Raw genomic sequence first — 16,376 nt, 5'->3', positions numbered from 1 at the left:
GTGGTTAATGCACATGTATGCTATGAAGAGCAGATGTACAGTTCCGTGAGTTTTCTTAAGAGTATGTAGCAAGGAGGGAAATACAGGAGTGGGCAGACATTCTGTACTGGGGTATTGGGTAGTGAAGAGTGAGTAGAACAATGGCAGTGATAGTCAAGGGACCATAGAGTTTAGTGGATTCTTAAGATTGGTGAGTCATTTCCGATTGCCTTTTCCATGGGTACATTTGGGGAGGGTTTTATGATTTTTAGGATTCTGGTCGAAGGCACTAACACTTTTTGGCGCTTTTTGTGATCGATTGCTTTTAAACCCATCTTATCGGTAATTGTTTAATGGTAAGTGGTTACACATGGGATGGCAGACACTGTGTAAACCGCATATGGAAATGTTATCATTGGACATTAGCCAGATGATGGCATGGTATCTGCCTATGGACACTGGTAGTGTCTGATTCACAAGAATTACCTTATCAGGACACTGGCGTCATCAATAAGCAGAGGTTAGCAAACCTCTAGGAGATAATTGATGGCTAGAGATGGGGTTATTGGCCCAACGCTAACTGGAAACTGACCCTCGGATGCAGCTCATATTCTCCATGTGATGCCATGCTATCTGCCCAATGACATTGGCAGTGTCTGATTCAGAGTAATTAAGTTAGGATAATACTTGGAGACCCAAGTGGTATCCTAACTTAATTACTACAGTATAAGTGGATGTCTGCAAAACCTATAAGAACTACATGTTGGCTAGAGATGTGGTCATTGGTCCACGGCTAACTGGAAATTGATCACCTGCCATCAGATTGCAAGCTTAGAGGTATACAGTAATGCGTTTTAATCACAACCAACGAGAAACACAAGATTTCCTGTTGCCAGAAGTGAACTGGGAACTAAAAGAACTTTTTTTTTAAATAGAACCATATTATGTTGGGAAATCAAGTCAAACCCTTTTCAGTGGGATTTTGAGGGGATCTGCAACAAGAAAAAAATGATAGAAATATTGAATTTGAAAGCACATGTGTATCCACATGAGGATTAAAAAGTTGTTAAGCATAGCATTTACTTGACATTTAGCCGTTTCAAGAGTGAGGAGTAATATACTGGAAGGATTATAACAAATTCCTTACTTCAAAGGATTGTGGGGAATGGGGAAAGATGCAGGGTTGGACAGGGAACCAAATCCTGGAAATAGTTTTCAAAGTGGCCCCATAATACAAAGGTTCAGCAAGCCCAACCCTTTTCCTATGAGAAAATTTGAAAATATAATAGGTTACCACACAAAAGAGGACCAGAGTGCAGAGGCCGACCGGGAAATCTCCAGAGGTCCCTGTAGGCCAGTCCACCCCTGGAAAGATGGAAGGAAGGGGATGGGGTATATGGAAGAGAGACTAAGAGGTGGTGAAAACCAGAGTACCCACAGGAAAGAGGCCTATCAGGAAATCTACAGAGTGGCCTATAGGCCAGTCCACTGCTTCCAGGTGTTCAATTGGAGAAAGCGATATCCTCTCACTCTCTAGGTAGAGTGAGGTGAAGTCCTTTGTCATATCTTCATATCTTAACTGAGGTACCTTCAATTTCGGGGTGCTTTTTGATGAGGAGAAGGCTGTGATTTATGGTTGAGATGACCGACTCAGTGCCCGCAAGTAGCAGACTAAGTACACTTATGACCAAATTCTTCATGAAGTACTCTGTAGAATCATTTCCTTTTTCCTTGGGTTGAAAAGAAAGAAAAATAATACTTTGAAATGTACAATGCTGGAAAGGATCAAGGTTTTTAGCGCATGAAAATCTATGAACAAAATTCAAAAGGTAAATATTGAGCAAAGATCGCAGAACAAGACAGGTGAACAATGTTTTCCTTTTATGACTGCTATACAAACGACTGGATAAACACTATGACTACCGTACCGAGCCTCAGAGCGGCCATCGGATGTTTTGGTGTTATTAACTATTCCCAGCATTGCTTGAATGGCATCTGAAAGCTTTATTCAACATAGCACATGAACATGTTCAAAACCAACCTTGAAATTAGGTTGGCCCAGCCTTGCCAGCCATGTAAACACCTACCTGTGGTGCTGTACCCCAAATGTCTAACCTTACCAAAAGACTTTGCAGATACAATGGTAAATTGTTCCAACATGCACAAACTGGGGCCTGGGACCAAAATATCGCTGGCTTTCTCTTCTGAAGTATCTTCCTACACGAGCACTTTGCGCCTCCACCTCAAACTCCTTGAGGGTCAGTCGCCTTTCCAAGCAACAAATTGAGGGAAGATCTCTCTCCTCGGCTGGCTCCTCCTGTTGGAACAGTCTCCCTGCCTCTCTGAAACTGGAGCAGAACCTTCTCTGGTTCCGGAAGGAGCTCAAGACTTTCCTCTTTGCTTCTGCCTTCTCTCTTCCTTTTCCCTGCTGATCTCCTGTTTGGTAGTGCACTGGTTACCTGGCTACCCTCTGTACCACGGGCCCATGCTCCTGCCCTCCTAGTAGTATACCTGCACTTCCCGCTGGTAACGCTGCACGTGGGGCTCTATCTGCAACCTTACACCCCCCCCCTTACTGGCACTTATCCATCCCGTTTTTCTTCACTTAACCCCTGCACTGCCACCTGCAGACCGCACTTCCTGCTTTTCAATGTTTGATCCTATGTCTTGCTCTGCTCCTCCATCCCTTTCCCTGGCGCTTCTCCCCTTCCCTCTCCCCTGCACTTGCTCAATCTCAATGTGACTGGGTCTAGTAAGATCGCTGTCTTGTTCCCTCTTGTTCTACTCCCTCGACGCGCCTTGAAACACTTGTGTATAGGCGTGATATAAATTAAATATCATATCATATATCATATCACAGGTACAGCAAACTGGGTACATGCCATGCCTCTGATCATCCAGCAGGGCCTGAACAGTGCATCAGGACAATTAAGTATTCTCAGAGGCTAAACACTGTCCATGCCTTTGTACTGGAGCCATGTTACAGAAATGATGTATTCGTGGATTTGGGAGAAGTACACTATTCATTTTGGTGGTGAGTCCACACAGAATAAAATCTAGTGCACCCTGTCTCTGTCCCTTTCTCTCTTTCTGCCTCACTCTATGACCCTTGTTACAGTTTTGTGACCCTTATTACAGTTTTGTCGGTATGACGCTGGTAATTTCGGCAGGATAACAGCAAAACTACCTTACTGTTTCTGCCGCCCGATATCGCAGTGTTACCGGGATATTAAGAACAGCAGAGATGCCAGTAAGTTCTCATTCCATAGAACTCCATGGATGGGATTTATGGAATTACCGGCACCTGTAGTACTGGTGCCGGTGATTCCTGTATGTATTTGCCGGTAGGGTTCTGAACTCCCAGCAGGTCAAGCCTGCCAGTAGTTCACTGCCCCCACCGGCAGGTCTGGAAAAAATGCCAGTGCCGGAATTACCGGCATTTTTTCGGCCATTTTTTCCCTGCTCGGGGAAGTTGTAATGAGCCCCCATGTCTTTGTCTCGCTCTCCCTGAGTAAGTCTTGGGTTGTCTGGTTCACGTTTGCTAGACCCCCCCCCCCCCACTCCTGGCCCCCAGCTGTTGTTGACAGTATTGTCAGCAGTGCAAAAATAAATATATGTCAATGGATGTGGATTCTTAGGGGCACTGTGTTTTTATGGTCAAAAATGGATTGAATGAAGCTGCAAAAAAAGTATCTCCTTGAATGGTATTTGGAGGCCTGTATTGTGATTGTGTGTGTGTCCTGCAAGAGTATCTGCAGCATACTGTGAGCACATTCACATGGGGGGGTGCAAATAGGCTCTGCTAGGGGGGCTGAGGTTCCAGCAGACCTGGTCAGAGGATGCGGCTGGAGGCAGGGGTCAAGTCCTAAAAATGAAAGTGGAGGGACACATCAACAAATGCAATGGGATGTGACGTCACCATAAATTAGCATATCAAGCTGAAATATGCACGTTTCACTATATGTGCGTTGATTCATTGCATAACGACCAAAATTGCACAGGACAAATTGCAGTTGTCTGTCATAAAATCAAAACACAGACAAAACCATGAGAGGATATTTCCTTCTAATAGCGTTTTTTAAAACGTTAAACGGTGTACATGTTTTAAACTCCAAGAACCAATACAAATGTTTTCCCTTGAACTTGCAGTAACAAAATGGACATTTCACCTTTAGTTTGTTATTTTTCATCAGGTTGGTGAATGGTATGGCCTGCAATCCTGATGATTGCAGTTTGATCCCTGATGTTGGCTTTAATTTCATAAATTCAAAGAGGACATTCAATGTTTCTCATTTGCTGAGCCCACCCTCTGAAAAAAGTCGGTGGACTTGGTCCGCCTGTGTATACCCTCGACTTGATATATATGTGTACTTTCATTATATTCTCTGCAAAATAAGTTATTTTAAAAGTTATTTTAAAAAAGGAAACTATTTTAACGGTCACTTTATTATATGTTACAATATTCATTTATAAGCCTTTAAATCACAGAGTGTACTCATAATAAGAACATCTTACTTGTCTTAACATGCACATTATTTTCTGATAGAAGGTAACGTGTGCAAGATAAGCACTCTGGCACATTCCTTCTGCACTCTTTCAAAATACCCTCCGGGGAATGAGGAGGGCACAAACATCACCAATGAGGGTTGCTGGCATCTATGCATTAAACCATTTTGGGAGCCTAAGAATGACCACAGATATTTTGTATTTGAAACCTTTATGTGTGATAAGATTCATAGCTTGAATACACAGTAAGGCTTCATACTCATTGTATTTTTGACACAACTCACCCTACGAGTAAAGTGATTTGAACCATAAATACACATTTGGTTATCTTCAAGGTTTGGATGTGAGAATTGAACGGATGCCACATCTCTCATTCCTTTCTTTTACAGTTTCTGAGGAGGGGTCTAAGAGGGGAACCTGGCTTTCAGGGTAGCAATGTCATTGTGCATGAACAGCCCTCAATTCACAGGCATCCTTAGCTATTTATATATAAAGGTTGAACTTGGTACACACACTAAACGTATAGAAACATTGATGAATATCCCTTCCAGTTTACATTAAGAGGCTTGTAGGTTGCAATTAGTTACAATTATATTTCTTAGTTACTGAAAACTTTGGTTTATCAAAATAAAGAGAGGCACACACTTTATTATTAACCAATGCATCCATTACTTGGGTCACGGCCAACCTAGATTGATTTTGACCATTCTGCACCATGTTATCACTAGTGCCCACCATCTTTAAAAGTTGGTAACCAATGTTTAGAAATTTGTCAGATTGAGACAATGATTTCAGTGAGTATAGGAAACAATAAGTGAATCACCACCTGATTGGATCCACAAGAGTCTCGCAGCAATTCAATCAAAGCTAAATCTTGGGACGAGACTGTTTCCAAACATCGGTTCAGGTAAGGGCTCGTCATAGTGGCACAAAAGTCCAAAACCTTTATACTTTTTGAGGTACCACTGGGTGATTTTAGTGAACCTAAGTGAAATAACATTTTATCCTCACTACCTGGCAGATCATTTGGTAATTTTGTGTCAGAATAAAGAGGTGCTAGTTAATAGATTTTATTTTCATTGGGTCTATTATTCAAGTTTTCAGGTAAAACCTGCTCCTTACAGATGGGCTCTTGCGTTTCCAATATGCTCATGATGGGTTGGGCCTGTGCACTCTCATTCATTGCTTTTTGGTTAGTGTTTTTGGCCTTGTTAGTACTTTTATATTGTTTCTCCTTAGTTTTTTTTGCTCTGAGCATTCCGCAACATTTTCTTATTGTTTATTATGTCCGTAGTAGAAGGTATGATTTCAAAACGTATAATAGTTTCCTGGCAGAGCAAATTCTTTGGTAAAGTAGACCCCAGAGATTGTGATGAAATAGTAGTGATTCCCTTCTTGTCACACCTCCCATCACTTTTCTTGATGTTATGTCCGTTTGTTTTCTGCAGCAAAACTCCATCTCCAGTCAACAGCCACAGCACTGTTACTGCATCACGGCAGACCACGCTTCACTCTGCTTCACTCCGCTGCACTCTGCGGTCTAACGAGGCACATAAGGGCTCCACAGCAGGCTTCTGCAGCAAAACTCCATCTCCAGTCTACAGCCACAGAAAAGTTACTGCACCACGGTAGACCATGCTTCACTCTGCTTCACTCCGCTCCGCTCTGAGATCTAATGAGGCAGATAAGGGCTCCACAACAGGCTTCTGCAGCAAAACTCCATCTCCAGTCAACAGGCACAGAACAGTTACTGCATCACGGCAGACCACGCATCACTCTGCCTCACTCTGCTATGCTCTGCGGTCAAATGAGGCAGTTAAGGGCTCCACAACAGGCTTCTGCGGTAAAACTCCATCTCCAGTCAACAGCCACAGAACAGTTACTGCATCACGGCAGACCACGCTTCACTCTGCCTCACTCTGCTCCGCTCTGCTCTGCGGTCAAATGAGGCAGATAAGGGCTCCACAGCAGGCTTCTGCAGCAAAACTCCATCTCCAGTCAACAGGCACAGAACAGTTACTGCATCACGGCAGACCACGCTTCACTCTGCCTCACTCTGCTCTGCTCTGCAGTCAAATGAGGCAGATAAGGGCTCCACAGCAGGCATCTGCAGCAAACCTCCATCTCTAGTCAACAGCCACAGAACAGTTACTGCATCACGGCAGACCACGCTTCACTCTGCTTCACTCCGCTCCGCTCTGCAGTCTAATGAGGCAGATAAGGGCTCCACGGCAGGCTTCTGCAGCAAAACTCCATCTCCAGTCAACAGGCACAGAACAGTTACTGCATCACGGCAGACCACGCTTCTTTATGCCTCACTCTGCTCCGCTCTGCTCTGCGGTCAAATGAGGCAGATAAGGGCTCCACAGCAGGCTTCTGCAGCAAAACTCCATCTCCAGTCAACAGGCACAGAACAGTTACTGCATCACGGCAGACCACGCTTCACTCTGCCTCACTCTGCTCTGCTCTGCAGTCAAATGAGGCAGATAAGGGCTCCACAGCAGGCATCTGCAGCAAACCTCCATCTCTAGTCAACAGCCACAGAACAGTTACTGCATCACGGCAGACCACGCTTCACTCTGCTTCACTCCGCTCCGCTCTGCAGTCTAATGAGGCAGATAAGGGCTCCACGGCAGGCTTCTGCAGCAAAACTCCATCTCCAGTCAACAGGCACAGAACAGTTACTGCATCACGGCAGACCACGCATCACTCTGCCTCACTCTGCTCCGCTCTGCTCTGCGGTCAAATGAGGCAGATAAGGGCTCCACAGCAGGCTTCTGCAGCAAGACTCCATCTCCAGTCAACAGGCACAGAACAGTTACTGCATCACGGCAGACCACGCTTCACTCTGCCTCACTCTGCTCTGCTCTGCAGTCAAATGAGGCAGATAAGGGCTCCACAGCAGGCATCTGCAGCAAACCTCCATCTCTAGTCAACAGCCACAGAACAGTTACTGCATCACGGCAGACCACGCTTCACTCTGCTTCACTCCGCTCCGCTCTGCAGTCTAATGAGGCAGATAAGGGCTCCACGGCAGGCTTCTGCAGCAAAACTCCATCTCCAGTCAACAGGCACAGAACAGTTACTGCATCACGGCAGACCACGCTTCTTTATGCCTCACTCTGCTCCGCTCTGCTCTGCGGTCAAATGAGGCAGATAAGGGCTCCACAACAGGCTTCTGTGGTAAAACTCCATCTCCAGTCAAAAGCCACAGAACAGTTACTGCATCACGGCAGACCACGCTTCACTCTGCATCACTCTGCTCCGCTCTGCTCTGCGGTCAAATGAGGCAGATAAGGGCTCCACAGCAGGCTTCTGCAGCAAAACTCCATCTCCAGTCAACAGGCACAGAACAGTTACTGCATCAAGGCAGACCCCGCTTCACTCTGCCTCACTCTGCTCTGCTCTGCGGTCAAATGAGGCAGATAAGGGCTCCACAACAGGCTTCTGTGGTAAAACTCCATCTCCAGTCAACAGCCACAGAACAGTTACTGCATCACGGCAGACCACGCTTCACTCTGCATCACTCTGCTCCGCTCTGCTCTGCAGTCAAATGAGGCAGATAAGGGCTCCACAGCAGGCTTCTGCAGCAAAACTCCATCTCCAGTCAACAGGCACAGAACAGTTACTGCATCACGGCAGACCCCGCTTCACTCTGCCTCACTCTGCTCTGCTCTGCGGTCAAATGAGGCAGATAAGGGATCCACAGCAGGCTTCTGCAGCAAAATTCAGCCTACAGTCAAAAGTCACAGAAACGTTACTGCACCACGGCAGACCACGCTTCACTCTGTCTCACATTTATACATACCAAGCATGAATATCCCTTGCTTCCAAGTTCCACTTATATACAAAAACATACATTATTTGTGTCTTCTCAGCATTTTTTGACAACTACCTCTGCCATCTATGATAGAGTTTCAGCAAAGCGATTCGACTTCCATCTCCTTTTCCTGCAATAACGCTGTACACCAATTCAGACTAGGTAAGATACCCCAGCCATGCGGCTGTTCATATAATCATTATTACAGCTGTGTCTATTTCTCATTCCTTCAATGTGTAGGTTCCACTTTGTTAAGTTATGACCGTCTGACCAATCCTGACTCTAGATGAAGTAGCCGACCATGTTCCCTCCTAAGATGAAGTAGCACGCAGGTCAGTATCTTCATCTACCTCTCATTTTCACACCCTTTTGCTGATATATTAACTCACACCCACCACCACAGAAACATATACATTATGTATCATTTTTACATGTAGGGCTCCCCAAAGCAATTGTGAAAAGTCCTGAAGAAGGAAATAGCCAACTTACAGGCAGCTGCCGAAACGCTGTATTGCAAGACAGATAGCCTAAGAGCCATCATCACATAGTTGATAAGAGTTTTTCAAGTGTTAACTCCTTTAAATAAATTGTATTTTTAGACATAGACCTGCATTCGGATTCACTTCTTGTCGAGTCTAAACATGTAGTGATCTGTACTATTAATGCAACACCCGCACTACGGGACTGTCTCTGTATCCCTACAGCCCCCCCTCCCAGGACTAGTCTGCACTTATCCTGCACTTGCCACCAGCTGGCCCTTATTATTTATCTTGTATTTTACTAATCACTTTGTACTGCACTTTCCCCTCTCCCTTTCCCCCTTGCACTTTTCCCGTCCTCCCTACCCATGCACTTGCGCGATCTGAATGACACCTGGCCTAGTAGGATCGTTTGTCTGTCTCCCCTTGTTCCCCCCTCCCTGCCTCGTCACGCCTTGAAACACTTGTGTATAGGCGCGTTACAAATGCCATATCATATCATATCATACTAGGATTCACTCCTTGTCCAGCCTAAACAAGTAGTACAATCACTACACTGGCACATCATTTAGTGCGCTTATAAGAATCTAGGCAAATGTGTGTTTTGAAATGTATGTCTTGTATTTAGTTATTGTATATATTTTATTTTGTATATGCTTCTATTTGTTAGCTGTAGGCATTGTCATTTTGTCTCGCACCATTTTTGAGACTTTTGCTTGTGCTTCTTTAAGTTAGTAATCACATGTTTACACAATGTCACAAATACATGAAATTGCTGTTCACAGGTACTATGAATAAATGGATATATTCGTTTCTACAGTATATACTGGTGAATAAGGACGTGCTTTTAGAAAAAAGAAAATAAAAAACGTTCCTTTAGCTCAAGGTTCTTTTTACTCATCCTAAATATTTGTAATTACGCTGTTTACCTATGCAAACATATGTTGGAAACCCAGCTATGTATGTTGCTTATATTCGCATGGGCACAGAAATATGTTTCGCTGCTGGATCCTGTTTCCAAAGACAGCACACACGGCCTATGTTGTGTTAGACTTGAAAGACTCAAGCCTCTAACAAGGGGATTACATTGGTATTTTAATATCTCATGATGGCAGCAGTTTTGATAATGTTTAGGCGAATGTTTGTAAAAGTTTAGATCAAGATCCTGATTATTTCAAATTTGATTCTAAAACATTATTTTGATAAGCTTTGACAATGCTGACCATACACCAACCAACATATATTACATATTGTAATTGGTTATGGGAAATTGTACTTGAGGAATGTTCACACCTGATTTTATTGTGCAGTAGGTGGGTAGTTTATCACTGGGAGGTGAACCTTTGTATAGAAGCGTGATGGGCCATACAATCTTTCTGCAGGCTGAAGGAATCCTTGTTTCAGTGGGAACTCAAACCATAATAGGGAACACTAGTTATACATGGCATAATCCCATTTCGGTTTCCGCTGCTAGTTGAAGTTGATGGATCGGAGCTCTCTCCTGGGAGACACCTATTGCCAGGGACTGGAGTCCTCAGCCATTTTGGATTAGGTGCATTGAAAATACTGTGGCTTTCAGACAAAGGAAATAAGCTTAGGGAATTGGTAAAAGAGGGTGGCCACCAGATAGGACTGGCCACTATCCTTAGCCGTAAATTAGCATGTTTAAAGGGACGTGCTGCAGTAACATTTTAGGGATTGGATTGTGAGGCTCATTGTCTGGGATGTCATCTTGACATGATGGACTGCCTGCAGAGCTTGCAGTCTGGTATGAATTGGAGAAGTAAAACCCCCTACACAATCTATGAGAACAGTGGGATGCTATATTCTGGAGATGTACCTGTCTTGTTGGTGAATGGTTCCCAAGTACAACTACCTGTGACGTCTAAGGGCCACAAGATCCAGGACCATCTAGTAACACATAAAACACTATGGACCAATTGACCGTGGAAAATGTGTAAAAGGTGAAAAGAAGGAGCTGAGAAAACCACTTGGTAATTTCATGAAAATTGACCATAAGTGGATATTCTGAAAGTATCTCCAAAATAAGCAACAATGGGGAACTGACACAAAGATGGCTGAACATGACCAATAAAGTTATGTCCTTGACCTGCACTGTAAGTAGTTTAGACTGCTTGCAGATGTCATTTCCCATAGAATTGCTGGTTACGAGGCACCAGCAGAGCTATCTGGCTTCCTAATCAACACTGTTAAGTGCTGAAAATCTCCAGAGGAAGTACATTGGTAAAGAACACACCGGGGAAGTACCATTGCTATATACCAATAACAATCTGGGAAGACCTCTCCACTTCGTGTACTCAAAGCAGTGTTTGTGGCTCATCAATATCATGTCGACACCACTAGACTAATTCCACCACCATCCTATTGGAAATAAGTAAGGTGTGTATATCCAATTATATCCACACGTGTATACAGCATCTATGCAGTGTTCAGTATACACAAATGCATTGCCCAGCTGGCAAAGGATCACTCAAAGAGGGTCCTTCTGGATCCATTGCTTGTACACAATTGATAAGTGACCAGCATGAATCCAGACATTTTCCTGCCTACTTACAGCTGTAGTCAATGAATCGAAACTGAGATCATTGGTTGGCTTTCACAATGATGAGGTGGTATTTAAAATAACTAATGGTGGGGGATACATCCGAGGCAAATTCTTTATACTATACAAATTGTGATATGCAGTAGAGATATGCAGATTTCAATAGGAGTAATATTAGCGTTGGATATATTTAGCCTAATTCAAAATTGTTTAAAATGTATGGATATCTTTGAATCCCAAGCAGCCACATCAGTATTTCATTATGATATTGTTAGAAAACATCGAAATAACAGCCTACCATTCCGGAGTCGACGCCGTGCTTACCTTCTCCATCTTGATAAGGAAACAATCAATAAAGTCCCGGGGAGAATTGGGATCCAGTGTCTCTTGATTGGTTTTCACTTTTCTTTCAACAAACTTTTCAATGCTACTGAGCATCTGGTGCATTTTCTGATGTGATCCCGGCAAAAAGTCCATGATATCTGTATACATGTGGTAAAGCTATTAGAAAAGATAATAAAGACATATCAGGAGGTTGCTTTGCGATAAGTGGGTCCATGTTGGCAACATCTCAAAAGGGACTGAAATGAAATACAGTTGGCTGTTGGTATTACTCCCTTGATAGGGGTTTAAGAGTTCATGATTAAAAGTATTAATGCAAACTGTTCAGGTTATTTCAAAGGAGTGAGCTCATATAGTGAGTTATAGATGTGAAGTACTTGAAACTGAGTTTTTTTGTGCAACTGATGTGAAAATATACAATGGCTAACATGCACACTATGGTCCAAAACCAGCCATACTCCTGGGTTTACTATGTCTCCAGTACCCCAACAACAATGTCATCCATGGTTATGCATTGTTTTTTTACATGTCATTGTTAGCCAAAGTTTGTATGCAGTACCCTTTGGGACCACTTCAAACAACTAGGACTACAGGTGTAAGTAAAACCAACCTTTGGTATAAATCTGACTACACAATTTTGGTAGCGTTACTGAACAGCCAGGCTTATCTCAAGACGGGAATGTGAGCTGTAATGATGTTACACAGAGGTCTACAATCACAAGTATTCAAATAGACTCTTACACTCAAGGGTTCTTGGTAAAACACTTATTAATATATTTCACAGTCAGTTATAAAACATTCACTAGAAGGAGGCAATCTATAGCACACAAAATTATACTTCAGTACTTTACACAGTATGGGCCAGAGGCATTTAAACTACTTTGAAGGAGTAGCAAAATGGCATTCAGAGTACTTTGAAGTAGGAGCAAAAAGGCATAGGTTAATAAAAAGAATATAACAGTTACTCTTAGACAGTTCAAATACTTTGAGTTCACTAGAGGAGCCATTTCAATGCCAAAGTCAATGGGCTAAAGTCTTGAATAGGATAAAGCAGTTCTGGTAGTTAAACGGAAAGGTCTTTGCCAAAGTTATCAGAAGTAGTTTGTAAAAGAAATATTCATATGTTGGGTCACAAGCTGACTAGGCATGCAAGTTGCAAAAGTTCCAAGCACTTTCACTTTGAGAGGTAAGTTCTCTCGGTCGGGTTTTCACAGTACCTTACAATGAAGAAAAAGAGGCAGCTGAAGACTTCAGTTCCTGGCAGTTCCTGCAGATCTTGCTGTTCCTGAGCCTCAGTCGTGGGGACAAGAGGGAGGACGTTGGGGGACTCCTGCACTGCACAGGGACTGGTCGCAAAGCTGGCAAATCTTCCATTCCGGTAGATGTAGTCAAGCACACAAACTGGCGTCCCTCTCCCTGGTAATTTGGTTTCCTGCAGCACTCTGAGGAAAATACGACCAGCTCTGAGAAAGGTATCCAGGTGGTTTACGGTTCGAGTTGATTGGTCCCACCAACTCAAAGGGAGAAGTCATCCGTGCAGGGCTTCTCTGTCGAAATGAACTTGGCGATTCGGACCTGCAGAATTATATGCAGTACCCTTTAGGAACACCACACACAATTAAGACTACAGGTGACAGTACAAATGGTAGTGGTGGCTGAGCAGCCAGACTTATCTCAAGAGCAAGTGAGCAGTATCAATAGTTACACAAAGGACAGCAATTACTATGATTCAAAGAAACACTGACTCAAGGTTTATGTCTAAAAGACTATACATTTATTTACACATCAGTTGTATAACATTTCACTCAAGTAATGCAGTTTAAAAATCACACCCTTAATACACCACACCACTCCCAATAGGTTCCAGACAAGTTACAACACAAAATGAAGTGGCAGAAAAATGGCACTCCAGAAATTTAAAAGTGAGGGAAAGACAAAGTTAGGCAGAAATTGAATAGTACCAACAAGTAAGTAAGAAGGGCAATCTAGAAAGCGGAACTATAGTGATAGAATCAAATCAAAAAGGCTTAGGGCCAAAGTCAACAGGACAAAAGTCTTTTGCTCAAGATCACACAATTCAGGGTAGTTCGCGGTTAAGTCTTTGCCAAAAGTTCCGGATGAAGTTGGTCAGCAGAAAAGTTAGATTAAAGAGTAGAGAAGGCCAAGCCCTCGGATTGGAGAAAGATTTCATACACTTTCACCGCCGCTGAACGGAACAAACAACCGGATATGAACAGTACCTTTAAATTGAGAAGAAGTGTTGCTTCGGCGGACGTTCCTGGTAGTTCCTGCAGGCTCACGGTTCCTGAAGCGACTATCGGACTGACACAAAGTAGGAACACTGGAGGGTCCTCCACTACCCAGGGAAGAAACCAGCAGCAGAGCAAAGCAACGAATAAAAGGTGCGCTCATTAATACGCAAGCAGGGTCAGGGACGTCATTTCACCAAAATGCCAGGGGTAGCGGAAGTGACATCACATGACCATTGACCCCCTGATGACATCACAGGAAGTGATGTCATTTGACCCCACCCCAAAGTGATATCGCGGAAAGCACGATGGAACACGACCTTTCACCCGTTGCCAAAACAGGAAGTGACATCACAGCATTGTACACTACGAAAAATATAGTTACGATATCACTATAATGTGATGTAAATTTCATGCAAGAATAGATCGCCATAGGTAGCGTTAAGATCAGTGTGTATAGGCCCATATTACCAAATTACTGTGAATGCAAGCAGACGTCCATGACCAAATGATAATGATGTGTTATTATATAGCACTTACGCTTAAGCGATTTATATAGAAAAAATATACACCCAATATCACCCAACCTGTCTTGGTACTCATTTATCGACCTCAGAAGGATGAAAGGCTGAGTTGAGGCATTTAAGAACAGACTAAATCAGTGAGTCACCCCCTGAAGTGTGCCTGAAATAAACCTTTAATGAGTCTAGCAATTATTGTACAGAATTCCAGAAACACACATTATTTGGTTTCGTATTCTTTCTTATTTAGGGTCAGTGCTGAAAGTGTTAGACTTGTGGCACTCCTGTTCTTATTTTTCTTCTTTTTTTTTTTTTAAAGGGCCTTAACATGAGAGCCAGCCACTCCAGGACCTTGCATTACAAAAAACGGAAGAGAAACAAAAAATGTTAAAAAAAAGATTAATTTTTTTTTTTTTTTTTTACAGAGGTCGCAAGGGAGATCACAGAGGTCGCAAGGGAGACCACAGAGGTCGCAGTTGCGATCTCTGGCAACCCCGAAATGACGTCCCTGAGCAGGGTTCGAGCTTCCTGTCTTTCCGGCCCACTGTAGCTCTGTACAGCAAATTTGACCAGAGGAGGGAGTCCTTGATTGCAGTTTCGGCGAACTGGTTGGTACCACCTGCTCAGGGGAAGAAGATTCCTGGAGGATCTTCTCTGTTGTTGGAGTTCGAGGATTCGGACCTTCAGCAGGGCTTCACCGGGCGGTTCAGTCGTGGTAGGGGTCCTCTTCTGTCAGCTCCTCGTTGGTTCTTTCATTCCAGTGGTGACTCTGTCTTTCAGGACCCACAGACCTGCTTTTTATGCAGTTTTCCCCCATTCACACAGCATGGCTGTCAATCACACAGCAGGGTGTCTGTCCAGCAGGGACAGTCACCAAAGCCAATCAGGTGAGAGTGTGACATCGGTCTCCAAGGAGAACCTGTCCAGGTGGTCCTAAACCCCTCCTTCACATCCTGTCCCCCCCAGGCACACAGGTGCCTAGGGAGGGCTTCTGTGGAGAAGCCCGCAAAATACGGTGAACAAAGGCATCAACCCCGGTTTGGCTCGCAGAGTAAAACATGAGAAATACATTTTCAACAAGAAATGGCGAATAAACCCAGCCGGAACCGAAATAAAACATATATGGCCAAGCGGGTTTAAGTTCGAGGCTACCAAGATAGCCTAAAACAATACCAAGGTTATTTAAGATAACCGCGGTAGAAAAAATAGGGTAGTTACCACTGCCACCAGCCAAGTCTTCATGAAAAGGGAGTGAAACAATGCTCCAAGAGAAACAGACAAAAAGGGATAAGGATTAACCCTTTCCAGTACTCCATGTATAATGGTTTGTATTGGGTCTGTGGTTTTACAGAGGCTAATAAAATTAATGGCAACTTTATATGTTCTGGGAGACAGTAGTCAGTCCCAGAAAATGGAGTCTGAGTTGGGAAGTCTAAAAGACAACCCTGTGTCACTGTGTAACAGTGAACAGTGAAGGTGCTATGTAACACACAGTAAAAAGAAGATGCCTGTGGAGTAGGTGAGGCTCCACAGTCTATGAACACAAAAATGTTAAACACACATAGCAAAACACACATAAGAGTGAGAAAAAAGGCTCAGAATCTTACCAGGTGAAAAAAAAAAATCCCAGAAATCCAGCAAAGCTGCTGAGGGACTTAGTAGGTAAGGGAAATGAGCCATTCTGGAGAATTCTCCCTAACACTCGCCTCCGTCCAGACTAAGGGACAGGAGGATTTAATCCACTCCTGGATGAATCTCTACCACTAGTCGGTTAAAAACATCTTAGAGAAACCATCTGCATTTTGGTGGTGACATCCTGCTCTGTGATCAATGGTGAAATCAAACCCTTGCAGGCAGACTGACCATCTTAGTAGTTTTGGGTTTTCCCCTTTCATTTGCATTAACCATCTCAAGGGT

General features: G+C 43.6%; 1 protein-coding gene across 1 annotated transcript in view; it reads right to left on the bottom strand.

Moving 5' to 3' along the window:
- Nucleotides 1-16,376, bottom strand: part of LOC138520913 (cytochrome P450 2A13-like) — a 314,460-nt gene that overhangs the window by 37,599 nt on the left and 260,485 nt on the right. The window contains exons 5-6 of the mRNA XM_069633340.1: nucleotides 11,672-11,848; nucleotides 1,568-1,709 (exon numbers count right to left, since the gene is read on the bottom strand). Coding sequence (XP_069489441.1) covers nucleotides 1,568-1,709; nucleotides 11,672-11,848 — 319 coding nt within the window. The remainder of the gene's footprint in view (nucleotides 1-1,567; nucleotides 1,710-11,671; nucleotides 11,849-16,376) is intronic.

Source organism: Ambystoma mexicanum, chromosome 13 (assembly GCF_040938575.1).
Source record: "Ambystoma mexicanum isolate Mex_15411 chromosome 13, UKY_AmexF1_1, whole genome shotgun sequence".
In the NCBI taxonomy this organism is placed as follows: domain Eukaryota; kingdom Metazoa; phylum Chordata; class Amphibia; order Caudata; family Ambystomatidae; genus Ambystoma; species Ambystoma mexicanum.
The sequence above is the reverse complement of the archived record's forward strand: the minus strand, read 5'-3'. Positions and strand labels throughout refer to the sequence as shown.